The following is a 15487-nucleotide window of genomic DNA, read 5'->3' as shown; positions in this document are numbered from 1 at the left end:
AGTCATTTAAAAACGAGTAGTTCTAGCCAAGATCACAATTTAAAATGTTTTCTAGCTCAAACTCTACAACACCAGACATTCTCAAAGGCGGACTCGCAAGGTTAACTTGCTCAGCACAGCGCCAACAAGGCTTCAGTCCAGTGGAGCAGAAGTGGAATTCCACATCTGCAATTATTGAACAACAGGGTGCAAAAGAAGGATTTGAGCTGGAATGGAGGAATGAGTGGGGGGAGCGGGCAAAAAAGTCAGGCAAGAGTGAAAAGTAGGGAAACAACTGATAAAGTACTGAGTCATAGCCGAATCCATTTTTCCATCTCTGTTTACTTCATTCTAAAGGAAACAGACGGGTATACAGGTAAATGAGATGATACACGACATGAAGGAGGTAAATATTAGAGAAAAAGAAAGGCATGGTAAATAAATGCAGGCATTTTAACTCTCAGCAAACTGGCATTCCTTAGTACAGGAGACAGCACACAATACAGTACGTCCTTAAGAGTCAATAATACGACGACTCTTCCATTCACACAAAATCATATTGGCACCTGACGATACACAATGGATGCACTCGGTATATCCTCAGTCCGGACTACTTGGAAACAGGCACAGAGTTTACAGTGGCATAAGGCAACACGTGGGAGATCTATCATGAATTGGTCCTTTTTGTTCATAAGTGGTACTGTAGAGTAGCTTCACATTCGTTTTTGGAACTCCAACAATAGAAACAAAGGGAAACACAAGTCCTTGCAGAGTAGCTGTGGACACACATCCCTCAGATGGGATGGGAAACAGAGAATTCACATACATGTGTGCAAACATGTGTTATAAGGCACTGTAGTAAAACATTATATGTAGTAAAAAAAAAAAAAGGAATAAAGTTGGTGGTATATACACCTGGGTTTTTTAACATGTTATAGAAAACATACCCTGAATGACTGTCTCTCCCAAAGTCAACAACACAGATGAGGATGTCAAACCCCCTAAGTACATCTAATTCATAAAACATTTCCCCAAACAATTTCATTAATCTCAACAAAGATTAATATATGTTGTTGCAATATGCTTGAGTGTTTGCTGTTCATAAATTCATTCTTGTCTGTTTTGAATTTCTCAGTGAAAGGGTTTTGTCTGTTGACAGAATTTAAACCATGGTAGGGCCAGAAGACTCTCCCAAACTACAAGTACTGCTCCCTTTTCTCTGGTGGGGTACTTTTAACATTTGGTCTGCAATTCAAAAGGGAAAAAAGACACGTTTCAGTCACAGCGACAAGAAAAAAACCTCACATTTACAAAAACACCCAGAGGTCATAGGCTATAAGTGAAACTACGAATCAGCACAACAGTATGTTTCAGTTTATTGTTAACTTTGCACCAATGTTTGGACAGAAGGGGGAACAGGAGGTGTAGCAGAGGGTTGATATCTTATTTCTTAAAGAAAACGTCTGATCACATGAGTCCATATTTACAGAGACGGCTCAGAGACGGAGAGGGGGCTCGGAAGAAGACAGTACACCTTGGTTCCCATTAAAAGTGATAAGGTGCAGATGTATTATTGAGAAAAAGGAAATCATCTACAAGAGGTCCAAATTGGGAGGTAAAGAGGTAACAGGAAATGAAGGGGGGGATGGGGAGACAGTGGTGGGACAGTCGGAAAGTCCTCGATAAAAAGGCGGGGGCTGATCAGTCAGGGAAACTAGTTTCACTCAACAACTCTGCCCTGAATTAGAGGAGAGAAGAAGACAGTCAGGATAAGACACATCAAGAACTCTCAGATTCCCACCATGTTAGAGAGCCAGAGGGATGACGTTAGCCGACAGGTTTCAGAATCAGTGTTACATGGAAGCTGGCTAGCACTGTTCGGGTTAAAATACAACATTTACCCTACAGAATGACTAATAAAGGTGGGCAGAAACATATAGAGTCAATGAACAGCTATACTGTTGTCTGGGGTGATGTGGAACTGCCTTAATCCTGCATTCTTTGCCACAAGAGACATACTCGAAGCTGCAAAAAAATAAAAGTCTTCCCTCCATAGAGGTGTCTGGGAAAAGGGCTTTCAAACTTCAGTAAACACTTGTCTGTTGGCTTTATAGGCCTAGTTGCTCATTTCCAGTCATATAGAAATGGGGAGATGTCACAGTCGCTACGACGGCTGAGCAGAGATGCTTGACATCCCATTGACATCTCATTTTATTTAGTACAAGTACAAAGAATTTCCTATAAACCCTCACCATCCACCTGCCAAGTTTGAGAATAATAGAGCTCTCTACAAATAAGTCTCTTCTAAGAAGAGAAGCCATGTAACTGGGAAATGGGGCAACTGGGACCTATTCTAAGAAAAGTTAATGGCTTTTTTATGTGGAACAGTGATGGACCAACTCTTTTAGAAACATAAATGGGGGCAAAGTGATGTGGGAGCATGAAGGGAGAACTCAAGAGCCAATTTAGCGGCAGCTGAGTTTTAAAGGGTCTAATGTGGCGATAGTTGCAAGTATCTATTGTGCCTCGCCTTCAATGAGTAGTCGGTGGGTTGAAGACCACCTGTTTTTTCTATATGCAATCAACCAAACAGTGGAGTTAAATATAACACTTCATCATGCTAAATTATATAAAGAGAGTATAACGATAATAGTATGCTGACATCTTTTAGCTTCTCAGTAAGATTATTCATGTGTGTGAATAGCTTAGATCTTAGGCACTGGTTTAGTTATACAACAGCTCATGAGATGAGGGAGTGTATGAATCTGGAATGATGGTGTTAGTAAATGGAGCGTGATGATATGTGTCGATGACAGTCTCCTCTTTCTCCTCGTGTTAAGTATAATGGAAGAGCGATAATCAGCAGCAGTCATACTCATTACACATCTAAACAGACACCTTTAACTAACAATTCACCCTCCACTGCTGCAGTTCAGATTGTGTCTGCATGTGCGATCTTCATCAAGTCCTTGTGGTGTAACAAAGGACTGTGTAGTTTTACCATATGTGAGAAATCTTCTCAGCTGTTAATTGGATGGTTGTCCAGGGGCTTCATCACTTAGGAGGACGCCAGACACGCCTGCTTCTTTACTGTCGTTCATTATGTTTGTTTGAATAACACTCGGCAGCTTAAATAAATAAATTAAGAACATAGAAATTCTTTGTTTTATTTTGAAATCTATATAAAGGTTTGGTGGTTTAGAGCTCTAAACTCTGGGAGTTACAAATTTAAATCGTTTTTTTCTCATTTGCACACAGGGTCAGGCCTTGTCCCCTTACACACTTAACTGCAACAGTAGACTGTGAACATACGTGGCAATTTGGAGGTAAAACACCAATGCAGCTCCAACCAGGAAGCACAGGACATGCTAGTAAAAGTTCAGCAAGTTTTGCAGTACTTCCTCAGATAAGAAATGTCCTTTAATTTGCTGTGTAATTTGATGTTTTTCTGTACCATGCTTAAAGTTGTGTTCATCGTATCGCTGTACTTACCTCTTAAAGTACATTAAATCATGACAAGCAGGAGATGTCAACTCACAATACAAGCTTAACACTTTCTACGTATAAGTTTGTACTTCTTTAGGTTCATAGCCACATACATCCTACTGGTAGATAATATGCTCATATATGTACAACTTCATATGTCGTGTATTGCTGCGTAAGACAAGAAGTGTCTTTGAGCTAAATGATTGCATGTGTGTATGCATGATAGTCTTTTTGTTAGATTTACAAGGGGAAAAAAGAGGGTGGTGCCAAGCGTGTCCTCTGCTCTCTGTTTGGGTGACTGCTGGAAGGGGTTGGGGTTTACACGTACTCCCTTGCTGTGGAAGGCTGTGATTGGCGGTAATATTGCTGTCCTCGCATATCTTCTTTGGAGCAGGAGCAGCACAGCAAAGAGCCACCCAGAACAGTCAGACTGGCTGCTGCCCATCCGACAAACAAGGCTGAGCCAAACTCATACCTGCAGGAAATAAGGCATAAGGTGTAAATGCTGACATAAAAAGACATACACAAAAATAAAGGATAAATGGATATTGAAGTATGGGCGATATAAAAGGTATTATTTTAATTATTAGATAATCAAGACTAACCATTAGCATACACATTAGTCATAAGAGCAGCTTTACAGCTGTAATACTTGATAAAAGTAACAACTACTAGTATTAAATGATTTGTTTTGTTGTTTTTCCTTTTTTTTCATAACTTGGAACTATTAGCATTGCACGTTGATCATATTTATAAGCCAAAATTATCAAATATTTGGAAATGATGTTGCTAAATTAATCAATGTTTTTTCCCTTACCAACCAAATGTTTGTAGCTAACTAGCTATTATTGTTTATTTGTGATTTGTATCACCAGCTGGTCATATTTTTCAGCCATTATTAGCAACTATTGGCGACAGATGTTGACTATTTTAGTAATAACTACAGTTTACAGCTAAACTCGTTTATCTTTTTAACAGCAACCACTAACACTGGCTGTTTTAGACGTATATGTCATACAGATATTAGCAGCTGAAAACAGTCGTGTCTGCAACTAGTCCTAATTATTTTTATTTGCCACATCTGGGTGGTTTTTGTAAACAGATTAAGTTTAACAGTAATTTGACTGCAGAGTCTTTGTCACAGGCTGTAGTTCCAGTTTATCACATCATGTTAATTGTCCCTCAAACCTTTGAGATGAAGTCTGCTTACTTATGCCTGTTTCTTTTATGTACAACAAAACCTCTTGACTAGTCTAAAATATGACATTTTCAAATATACAAACAAACAAAAAAATAAGAAGACTGAGCACAAATACAACAGAGTGATAACTGAAAACAGTGTTAGACCAATGAAAACAGCATCACTGTCAGGTATCTTTTATTCGGGCTATTTTGTGTTTCCCACCTCTGCATTTTTTCTTTTCAACAACATTTTAAAGAAATATTAAACTATTGCAAACATTGCAATCTCATTATATGATATTGTGATATTTATTCGAGATCTGATACTTCCAGGTTTTGAGGACACTGACAGTATTGTAGCAGTCGCAACTCGATTATGGTGTTTTTTGCTCTTTAATGAAGAGATTAAACCCTCAGCTCAAACAGAAAGGAGTGTATCACAATATGATTCACATACCTGGCATTGGGTGGTGTGTTTGGGTTAAAGAACTGATAGGACACCTGAGTGGCATACCAGGACACAGAAACCAGTGTGCATAAACCTGTGGAGGGAGAAACAGGTGAGGACCATGCTACCTGCAGAACTTTTCTGATGACACTACAGGAACTGGAGTAGAGGGAGCGGGCAAGGTGCTTTGCAGAGTGGTCTGGCAGAAATCACCTCTTTCTGAATTTTTTTCTTCTAGGGGAAAAAACTACAACTAAGCCCAGGAGATGTTTCATGGGTGAGGAGGTTGAAACAACGGATAGCTACAGGTTCTTAGGTGTAATGAAGGATCAACAGCGATGCTGTGTACAAGAGTGGGGTGGAATGTGTGGAAGCTCAGATCCTTCAGTGTAAACAGCAAGATGTTCTTCTCCCAGTCTGTGGAAGCAGATGTGATTTACTTGCTGTTGTCTGCTGAAGGCAGCATCAGTGCAAGAGATGGTAGCAGAAACAAATTCACGAGTCTGGAATCATCGTTGTCCAAAATGTGGACATGCTGAGTCAATGAGGGATGAGAGGTGAGTGAACACAGTGTTTTTCCATCATTCTTTGGAAATGATGGACACGTGTGTGTGTGCGTGTACACAGCTTACATACACAGAAATTTCTGTTATTTTTTCTAACGTTTTATTTTATTTTATCTATCAGTTTACTACACTATTTAATTCTGTTGCTACAACAACACCAATTGCTTGGCTTAGTAAATACTTGTTTAGTTTAATTTCCTTCCTTGGGATTGTGGTCTGAGGTCAAGAGCTAATGCCTCAAAAATGACCACTTCCTGTTTACAGCAGGGACTCTAATTACCCAGAAGACCCCTACTGCAAGAAAAATGCCAGACCACTCTTGCTAAATGCATTGAATGCCAGAAATACAGCGTCTTTTTATGCTGGTAAATGAAGCAAAACAACAGTTGCACCTGCAAGCAGAAAGAGTGCTCCTCCAGTCATAGCGATGCGGGTCTTGGTGGCTGGGTTGTTATCTCCCACCTTGGTACACTTCATGCCCACCACGCTGACAATGATCCCAATAAAGCCCAGCAGTACTGACACCACCATAAGGGCCCGGCATGTCTGGATGTGGACTAGAGAAAAAAGAGGGGAGGAAAGAGATTAAACATGAAGTAGAGGATGTAGAAGTGGTGAGGAGATGAGAAAACAGAAAAGAAAAGAGTCTTTCAGCCCATCATTTGGAAAGACACAAATATTTCTAAAGATGAAAGTGAAAGCTGAGGGGAATGAAGCTTTACATGCCATGCAGGGTTGATGGGAGACCACATGCATTTGTGACAGCAGATCATTAGGGAGAGTCCACCACTGTCCTACTTTTCCAAGCAGGGTAGTTCCAGAGGTGACTTTATGGCCAAACTCTGGAACCGTAAATGATCCTTCAAATCTTCTCCGCATCATTCCACTGTGGTTTTGCCGTCTCTAAAATCGAATCCTCTACCCACACAGGCCTCAGCACACACATAACTTAGTGGGAGGAACATATTTACACATATTTACTCACATATGTGTAAGAGCACAATATGAGCACAGACACATTGACTGTAGGTGGAACAGACTCAGATGAAAGTCTCTCTCTGGCTCACACTGACTGTAGGAGGCCCCACTTTACATGTTTCAAACAGTGGGATTAGTGTGGCTTTGTCACAAAGAAAGATTGTTTTCGCGGGGCCGTCACCACAGCGATGTGAGTGTACTGCCTCAACAACAGCCACTCAAAGACGCGTTAAAGGCAAAGCAATGCTGAGCGCCTAATAATACTGTCAAAATACTGACGGAGCGTGCCTTATTTACAGCAAGCGAGGGGATTGTTGAAATCCCAGCGGCGGTAGAAAACATGGAGATTCCAGCATCTCGATTGTGATATCTGACAAAGCTGACAAATATGGTAATTACAGTAAACAGGGGGATTTTTCATAGAGGTTTCACAGCCAAGATCACAGGCATCACTTTCAAAAAAACGGCAGCCGGTGTTGTGTTTGCATGTCCCAGGAAACACGCTGAACAGAAAACAATTCAATAGAGTCAGCAAACTCATTTTTTTAGTGTTGCCCCTGTGTTAACTTTTACAGCTCCAGGACACATTAAATAAATCCCATTATGCACTCATTATATTCCAGGACCTTTGGAATATATCATTTTATTTATCTAAATATAAATAAAACATTGTGGATGTTACTAGGTAAAAAAGAAGAAGAAGAAGAATTAGAAGAAGAAGAAGAATTAGAAGAAGAAGAAGAAGAATTAGAAGAAGAAGAAGAAGAAGAAGAACTACTGTTGGTTATTACTAAATAATGAATTGTTAGTTGTTTTTTTTTATTGTGAACCAACAATATAATAATATAAATTAGAAGAAGAAGAAGAAGAATTAGAAAAAGAAGAAGAATTAGAAGAAGAAGAAGAAGAAGAAAGAAGAAGAAGAAGGGCTGTTGGTTATTACTAAATAATAAATTGTTAGTTTTTATTTTTATTTTGAACCAACAATATAATAATATAAATTAGAAGAAGAAGAAGAATTAGAAGAAGAAGAAGAAGAAGAAGAAGAAGAAGAAGAAGCAGTAGCAGAAGAAGAAGAAGAAGAAGAAGGACTGTTGGTTATTACTAAATAATAAATTGGTAGGTTTTTTTATTGTGAACCAACAATATAATGATAATTTATAGTAGGTCAGTGGTACATGTGAGGACATTGTCTGGTGGTAGCTGTAAAGTGTCTGCTGATGATATTGGTTTGTAAACGGTTACTAAGTATTTAGTTTCCTTTTATTCTTAGACAGTCTTGACTTGCTTTGGTTCACCATACGGCCGAAGTCAGGGGTGTTTGTCTCACTATTCCCACAGCACTGACACTGAATCTTCAAAGCGCACGTGCCTACAGAAATTAAACCTTTATCATAAAATTGTTGATTATGGTATAGCATAAAAAATGTAAATGCAAGGATTTAATTGTTATATAATTGTCATAATCTCTAGCACATTAAGGCAACTGTTGCTGTGATTTGTCGCTCTATAAATAAAATGTGAATCTTGTCAGCTGCAGTATGATACACAATACAACACAATATACCACATGTTAAAATTAAATCAATTTTTTATTATACAAACTATAATGTTATAAATAAACATAATGTAGAACTTTAATGACTTGTAAATATTATCAGTTATCATTTCAGTATTTCTTAACATTAAAATTAACATTGACATTTTAAATGTGCCCTTATTACACTGTGGTTAACATTATAAGTTCTTACTGAATAGTTTGGTGTTTAGTAAGGATTTCAAGAACTGTGTCAGAAAAAGTGTTTGTTGACTTGTTCTACTGTTAACAAATGTTCAGGTAGAGATGTTCCTTCCTCTGTGACTCAAGTAGTAAAAAAACGAATTCCTCCTACGAGCAACTTTTGCCCCTCAGCAGCCAACACTATCTTTCAGGGCATTGATCATTGGGACTAAAAAAAGTGCATGTTTAAAATTGCCAATCAAATCTGATTAAATAAAAGTTTTCCCAAAACAAGGTATTAATTTTTTTCTTTGCTGCAGTGCTTCTATGATTTTTACCAATATCCTTGCTGTTGCAGAATCCTCTCAAAGATTTCGTATCACAATTCTCTGAGTTCTGTAGCCCCTGTACCACATTTTCACTGAATGAACTGTAAGTTCAAAAAGAGCAGTCGAGTATCAGCCTGAGATGGAAGCTAAAGTCACCGTTTGTCATTGTGACAGAAATACACACACCATCATTCATGGTGCAGCAGTGAAGCCGCATTTCAAAAGCTGATCTGAAGGGACTTGAAGGGGGAACAATCTTTGAAGTCTGATTTATGGCTCCATCGCTCCTTTTGACGGAGTATCTGAATGGTCTTCCAGAGAGAGGGATTTGAAAATTTTTTGCTGTTGTTTTTCATTCACTGTAGACATTCCTGGTGTGCGGGGGTTTAGGCTAATGACTCCACTGACCGGTTTTCCTCGGTGAGACTAGAAGAAGGGATTGAAAGTGAGAAAGAGAGTTGGTTGAAGGCTGGCTCACCCACCCACTAGGTTCTCTTTTTCCACTGCTAAGATTGGCAGTACCAGCCACAACCTTTCAGTGTGTGTGTGAGTGTGTGTGTGTGTGTGTGTGTGTGTGTGTGTGTGTGTGTGTGTGTGTGTGTGTAGGCTCTGTAAGGTCCCATTGTGAGGTCACTTGAGTCTATTTTGTACAGGCTGGCTCTCTGCCTGCTCGGTGCCTTACACTTACAGTTTAGTCCTCCAATGCAATTTCAACTCAAAGAATAAACTTCTGTTTCTCTTGACCCTTCAGTCATTTCTTTTCAGTGTATACCAGCTGAAGGACCCATGTTAACTTGTCAAAGCCAAAAATAAATTGCACAAGAAGAAGCATTTGTTGTAGGTAAATACCAATATTAGTGTCTGTGTGAGTCCACACACACTGCAAACCTCATTGGCTGTTTTGGATGCATACTAAATATTTGAAATATTTGTCCTATAAAACTATTTTTTACCATGTCTGACTCTCAGCTTGTTTTTTTATTCTAAACAGTGTGAGCCTGTGTAAACCATGATATTTTTTTACTCAGCATAGATTACTGTAGCTCAAGACAACTGCTAATTACATCTGCATGACTTATCTGATACCGCCCTTACATACAAGTTAAGCATAAGGTGTGAAGGGCAGAAGCTAGACCCCAGCTCAGATTAGAGGAGGCTTCAATGACAACCCTTGTGAGTAAGTCAGATAAAGTATCAAAAGAAGAGCTAGCATGGAGGTGGGTTGCAAAGTAGCTTGCTTTGCAGAATTTTAATTCCATTCCACTCAATTGTATTTATATAGCACCAGATCCCAATAACAGATGTCTTAAGTTGCTTAATATTGTAAGGTAAAAACCCTACAATAATACAGAGAAACCCCAACTATCAGACAGCCACCTATGAGCAATCACTTTGACGACAGTGGGAAGGAAAAACAGTTTAAAAGGAAGAAACCTCCGGCAGAACCAGGCTCAGGGAGGTGCGGGGCCATCTGCCACGACCAGTTGGGGGTGTGTTAGGTTGAAGCAGCTCTCATAGGATTTTACAAATGGATGTGTAGAATGGTATCAGCTGAGCCATCAGCTGATGTGGGCTGATGTAGTAATCAGCTGATTTGCCAGAATCGCTACTGAGCTGAGCTGACTTTGTGGCTTACCAGAACTTACACATACAGAAAGTGGAAAGGAAAGTAGCTCCCACCTGGATGTCAAACTAGTGTCCTGACTGACAGTTTTAGCCTTTTTACAACACATGTATTTGTGTTTTTAAAGACATAGGTCAAGAAACGTGGAGGGGGCAAAGCATGGGGACAAAGACTGACAGATGGGTATAAATGCCAAATAGTTTGGAGGGACACGTTGTTGGCTTTGATCGTAAAAGAAATACAAGAATCTAATACAAGAACATTTCTACCTAACTGGCCATAGATAAAGTAGGTTTGGCTGACCAAATGTGCATACATTTCAAGATGTATTGTATAATAGAAACTATTTTACTATGAATAGTGTCTTCAGAAACTCATTGTCAGGTTCGATTTATAAAGCAGACTTAACCTTTTACATGAATGTCTGGCATCCACAGGAAACAACTATGCCTTTTATGTCAAATGCGCAAGAGGTTGCTATTTAGTGCGACACACAGATTGGCAGAGGCAGGTCGATATGTCTTCAATGTCACGCTCAGATTTGCAAAGAGCTGTCCTTTCAGCACCACCATCCTTCTTCACCTCATCTGGCAAATCACAGCCATCTGTTATTTTGACCACCGTCTTCTTCTTGAGCAAAATGCTCAGTAAACCTGCAGCACTTTCCACCACATTTGCTTGGCCACATCAGCACAGTCTAGTGAACAATTATACCCGCCGTCACATGCTGCTCCTGCTGCGAACATACCCAGGCGAGAGGAGCTCCTTCAGACCTATTTGTGCCTGATCAAACCAATACCCGAGATTCCGACCTGACCCGGGACATGTGATTAAATCAGTTCTGTTTCGTAATGTGTCTGGGGAAAAATCTAAACAAAGCAGGGATTGTTCAAGAACATTTTATTCTGTAATCATTGGGTATGTTATCCTAGTCCTAACCCTGCCCCCTGTTTTCTAGATGAATTTCTGGCAATTTGTTAACATATACAGAGTTTTATAAATGTATCACCTGTTTATAAGATTTAAATGGAAAAGCTTGGAACATAAAATCTGTCATGCCAAATGACTGTATAGTCTTTATTTGAAAGGTAACATCTTCTAGTTTCGGAATAATTGTCCATCTAGCAAAATCCAACAATAACTCGAGGAGACTCGATGGATGTTAAGAGGTTAACGGACAAGTGGAACAATGTGCTCGTGTGGGGACGATAGAGCACATTCTGGGAATATCTCTGGACTTTAGCTCAACAACTACCCTTTTCTTCTCCTAACAGCCTCTATTCATGCCCAAAGACAATACACTGTTCTTATTGCTGCAAGGAACCAAAGGAGATGGGAGATCAGCTCGGACGCCCCATCACAACGATCGCCATCAGAAAGTGTGTTGATAGGAGGACTCACAGAACCGCCAAAATGTTTGCAAAGTGCCTCATTTGTTGTTCCAAGGAAAGCGTGCCACAGCAGCAACCACAGAGAAAAACAAATGAATTGTATTGTGAAAGTGCCTTCTGACCAAGCCTCCCCCCCTTAACACCCGCTAGTCTTTCATTAGAATCTCTAATAGGATAATTTAAGCAGACAGTAGATGGATGGATTCATATAATCTGTGTGCCTTTAATTATGACTCACTAGGTCCAGCTCACAGATTGGAGATGACAGGAGACTCGTATTCTGAGCTAATTTACGTCCGAACCCCACATTCCTCACCCCCTCCTACTCATCACACTCTACGCATGGTGTTTGGGAGTTCTAATAAAGAAGCTAAGCTGTAATAAAGATGTGAACAGCAGCATTTGAAGTAAGATTTATAGCTCGCATGTTTATTGCATCCCAGTTAGCATTTAGCACTCAGGGAGTTGTTTTTCTTCTGTTTTTGCTGCTGATTAATGGCAAAAGTCGGCACACATGAATGGGCCGTGCTATAATAACTGTTGTCATGTGTAGTGTACCACAAAAGATGTTTCTTGGGAAAAAAATTTATAACAAAGCAGAACAAAAGGTTGACAAATGTTACGGTAATTAAAAATGTAAAATAAAAGAAGGAAAGTAGTTTGGAAGAAAGGAAGGAGTGTGATTGAGAGTGAAAAAAGTTTATCAGCACATTAGCAGTTTAATTGAATTTTACTCGTGCCCTTTCTGAGTAATTATACATTGAATATAACTTCACATCCAACAGAATCAAACCTGAAAATCCTTTACAATGAACATGCACTCCAAACAGAAGTGATACCTAACATCGATCATAATGGATTACGTTAAAGACAGGGACATCACTGTGAGTAGGAAAAGTGCACTGCTATGAGTTAGAGATCCTTGTGTTTTAGGAGCAAATTCAAATGTGGTACTCACTGTCCAGCGAGAGCATGGAGTCAAAGATCTTGCACTGCACCTGTCCCGTACTCTGTGAGGCACAGCTCATCCACAGCCCCTCGTACAGACCCACAGCCGTGATGATGGCATCGCCGGCGTACGATGACTGCTTCCACTGGGGCAAGGCAGTTGTGGAGATGATGCCAATCCAGCCACCCAACGCCAGAAAGTAACCCAACAACTGTAGACCTGAGTTAGCCATCCTTCTCTAACACTGTCTCTCTGTTTTCTGTCTTGTCTCGTTCTTTCTCTCCCTGCTTGACTCGCAACAGCTTCTAACTCCTCCTAATGCGTCGCCCTTTCTTTGAGCGGTCTCTGTGGGCACACTTGCTACTTGTCTTGCTTTTCTTGCCACTATCTTGTCCCTCTGAGCATCTCCTTGTGCTCCTCTGCTCCAATTCGCATTTGTAGAACTCTCCTCTGTCTCCTTGTCTCTAATGCTCTCTTTTTCCTCTCCACGTCCTTGCCTGGTTTTTCTGCCCCTCAGCGAAGACAACGAGTTGATCTCTTCAGATCAGGAATCTCTCGTCTGATTTCTTGATCCCTGTGAGGTTCAGTCAAAGTGAAGAAAGAACTGGTCAGCAGTTCAGTTCATCAAGCATTGCCGCTGGGCTGCCTCACACTCTGCATGACTTCCTCCAGTCTCTCTCTGTCTTTCTCTCGGTTGCTTGCTAACTTTCGCTCCACTACAGTCTTTCTATCTACTCCAGGCTCATGTGGCACAATGAGGGGTAGAAGGAAAAAATGGGAAAAAAGAAAAAAGAAACATGTGGACACAACAAGCTGACCATGGAGGGATGAATAAATGGGTTGGTTTCTGATTGGACTGTGTTGTAGCAACGCCTACTGGGAGGGAGGAGGAAAGGGTTGATAGAGGAGAGTAAGAGCCGTTTCAAACAGAGAGGGAAAGGAAAAGCAAAAAGATCTGGCTTTGGAGGGAAAACACCATAGGTGGAGACAGAATTAGGCAATTCTTATAAGACTGTGCTAATCCAGCCGGGGAATTCCAAAGAATCAGAGCATGGTACATGTGCTGATTCTTTAAAAGTCTACCCCCTCCGTCGGAGGTGTGGGGAAGGTTGTGATGAAGCGCAACAAATGTACATAAATCAGCTCCAAACAATGCCGAGCCTGTAAAGAGCATGTCACATCCAGACAGGCTCTCTGCAAATTATGGGCCGCCAAGGCAAGCCTCCCCTTATCACCATGGCAACCCCAACAAATGAAGAGAGAGAAAGAGAGCGCGAGAGAGTTCAGCCAACTGTACATCCTTACCAGCTGTAAATGGAAGACACACTCCGGCCCTTTGTGTGTGTGTGGAGAGTGCAGGAACCCGTTTTTCCCATAGCTGCGTGCCCTATCAGCTGTCCTTCAACTCGCCTCATTAAATTAGCTTCAGTTCACTCCAGACTAACTCAATAATTCTATTCTGCCAATTAGAGTGTCGACACACTGACAGACATGGCCAGTTTCTCACATCTATAAGAGACATGTCTCACCCCCACCCTGCTCTCACACTCACACACATGCACTGTCTACATAGTAAACATGTTCTGGTCAGTATCCTCAAAGTTGTTTTGGGGACACCAAAGAACAAAGAGTAGATTGCAAGATGTTCTACTTTAATGAAAATTGCCTTTTCTTCACATGCTCTCCAGCTTGTCTTTTTGTCTGTCACGTCTAACTCTCCTACCAAGTCAGCCTTGAACCTGAGCAACAACAACATCAAAAACATGTGGACATTCATGTGACCTAACTAAAACCACTGAACACCTGCACAGACCCTTACATGGAGAGCTGCAACCTTCCCCACTTCTTATCATCGCTATTTGTGTAGATCTGGCTGTGCGTACATGACTGTGACTGTTGTGTTTTAATGAGAGGTTTCACATAGGAGGGCGAGTTCTGGTTCGAGCACAGAGGTGACCCAGAGGTCGAGAGGCAAGAAGAGATGAAAGACAGGCAAAACAAGTGCTCAGGGTCATGTGTAGTGGGGTGGTAAAGAGGGGGCTTTAGTGAGGCTTTGAAGACCCTTCTGATTTTGAGTCATAACAACAGACTGTTGCTGGTGATGTTACAGAAGCACAAATGAAACTGAAAGTCGGCTGAGCATTGTTTGAATTTGAAACATATTGCTTTGAGAATTCACAACAGTGTGCCAAGTACATGTTTAAGCAGCGGATACAACACCAGCATATTCACTGCACAGTCAAAACAAATGAAAAAAATGTCACGGACTCAAATATATATGGACTGTCTTTAGCTTTTATTACTACCATGACATTGTGTCAATTAGTTCACAACATGTATTTCTGTCCATGTATTTTGTCACGAGCTTGTAGTGATGATGCGAAAGTCACATGTCTGCATTAATTCTTCTCTAGCACATCCCAAAGATGCTGAATGAGTTCAAGGTCTGGAGCCGTCATGTCCCATGGTCCCTGAACTACTCATGGCAGTGTCATTCTGGAATATTGACCAACAAATCAATCAAGAAGTTTATTGTCTTATAAACTGCTAAACTAAACTAAACTAACTAGTTTAGACAAACTAAAAGTAAAGAATAATAAGCATAGCAACAGTGAACTTGATGATAGAGGCGTTGCTCTGGAAGTGGATGCAGTTGTAGGTGAGGAGGATGCACAGGAGTGGACTGTGCCTGGTGTCCCTGAGCTCACTGTTCTTGTGCATAATGTCCTGGTATCAGCTGCCATTAGCTTTTATATATATATATATATACATATATATATATATATATTAGGGGTGCAACGATACTCGTATCGATATTGAACCGTTCGATACAGT

The 15487-nt window shown here is 40.5% G+C and overlaps 1 protein-coding gene across 2 annotated transcripts; it reads right to left on the bottom strand.

The window, feature by feature from the left end:
• Positions 1 to 301: 301 nt before the first annotated feature.
• On the bottom strand, positions 302 to 13430 carry cldn19 (claudin 19). Of its 2 annotated transcripts, none has more exons than XM_087840489.1 (5): positions 12662 to 13430; positions 6054 to 6218; positions 5105 to 5189; positions 3794 to 3940; positions 302 to 1717 (listed from the first exon to the last, which is right to left on the bottom strand). In XM_087840489.1, exons 1-5 carry the CDS (start codon positions 12882 to 12884, stop codon positions 1681 to 1683), a joined length of 657 nt encoding a protein of 218 aa, XP_087696615.1. In that variant the 5' UTR covers positions 12885 to 13430; the 3' UTR covers positions 302 to 1680. The 2 variants fall into 2 exon arrangements, with proteins under 2 accessions (XP_087696615.1, XP_087696614.1); XM_087840488.1 differs by having other exon boundaries at positions 302 to 1224.
• Between the last annotated feature and the right edge of the window lie 2057 nt (positions 13431 to 15487).

Source organism: Neolamprologus brichardi, chromosome 5, assembly GCF_056152115.1.
Source record: "Neolamprologus brichardi isolate AB-2024 chromosome 5, ASM5615211v1, whole genome shotgun sequence".
NCBI lineage: Eukaryota > Metazoa > Chordata > Actinopteri > Cichliformes > Cichlidae > Neolamprologus > Neolamprologus brichardi.
The sequence above is the reverse complement of the archived record's forward strand: the minus strand, read 5'-3'. Positions and strand labels throughout refer to the sequence as shown.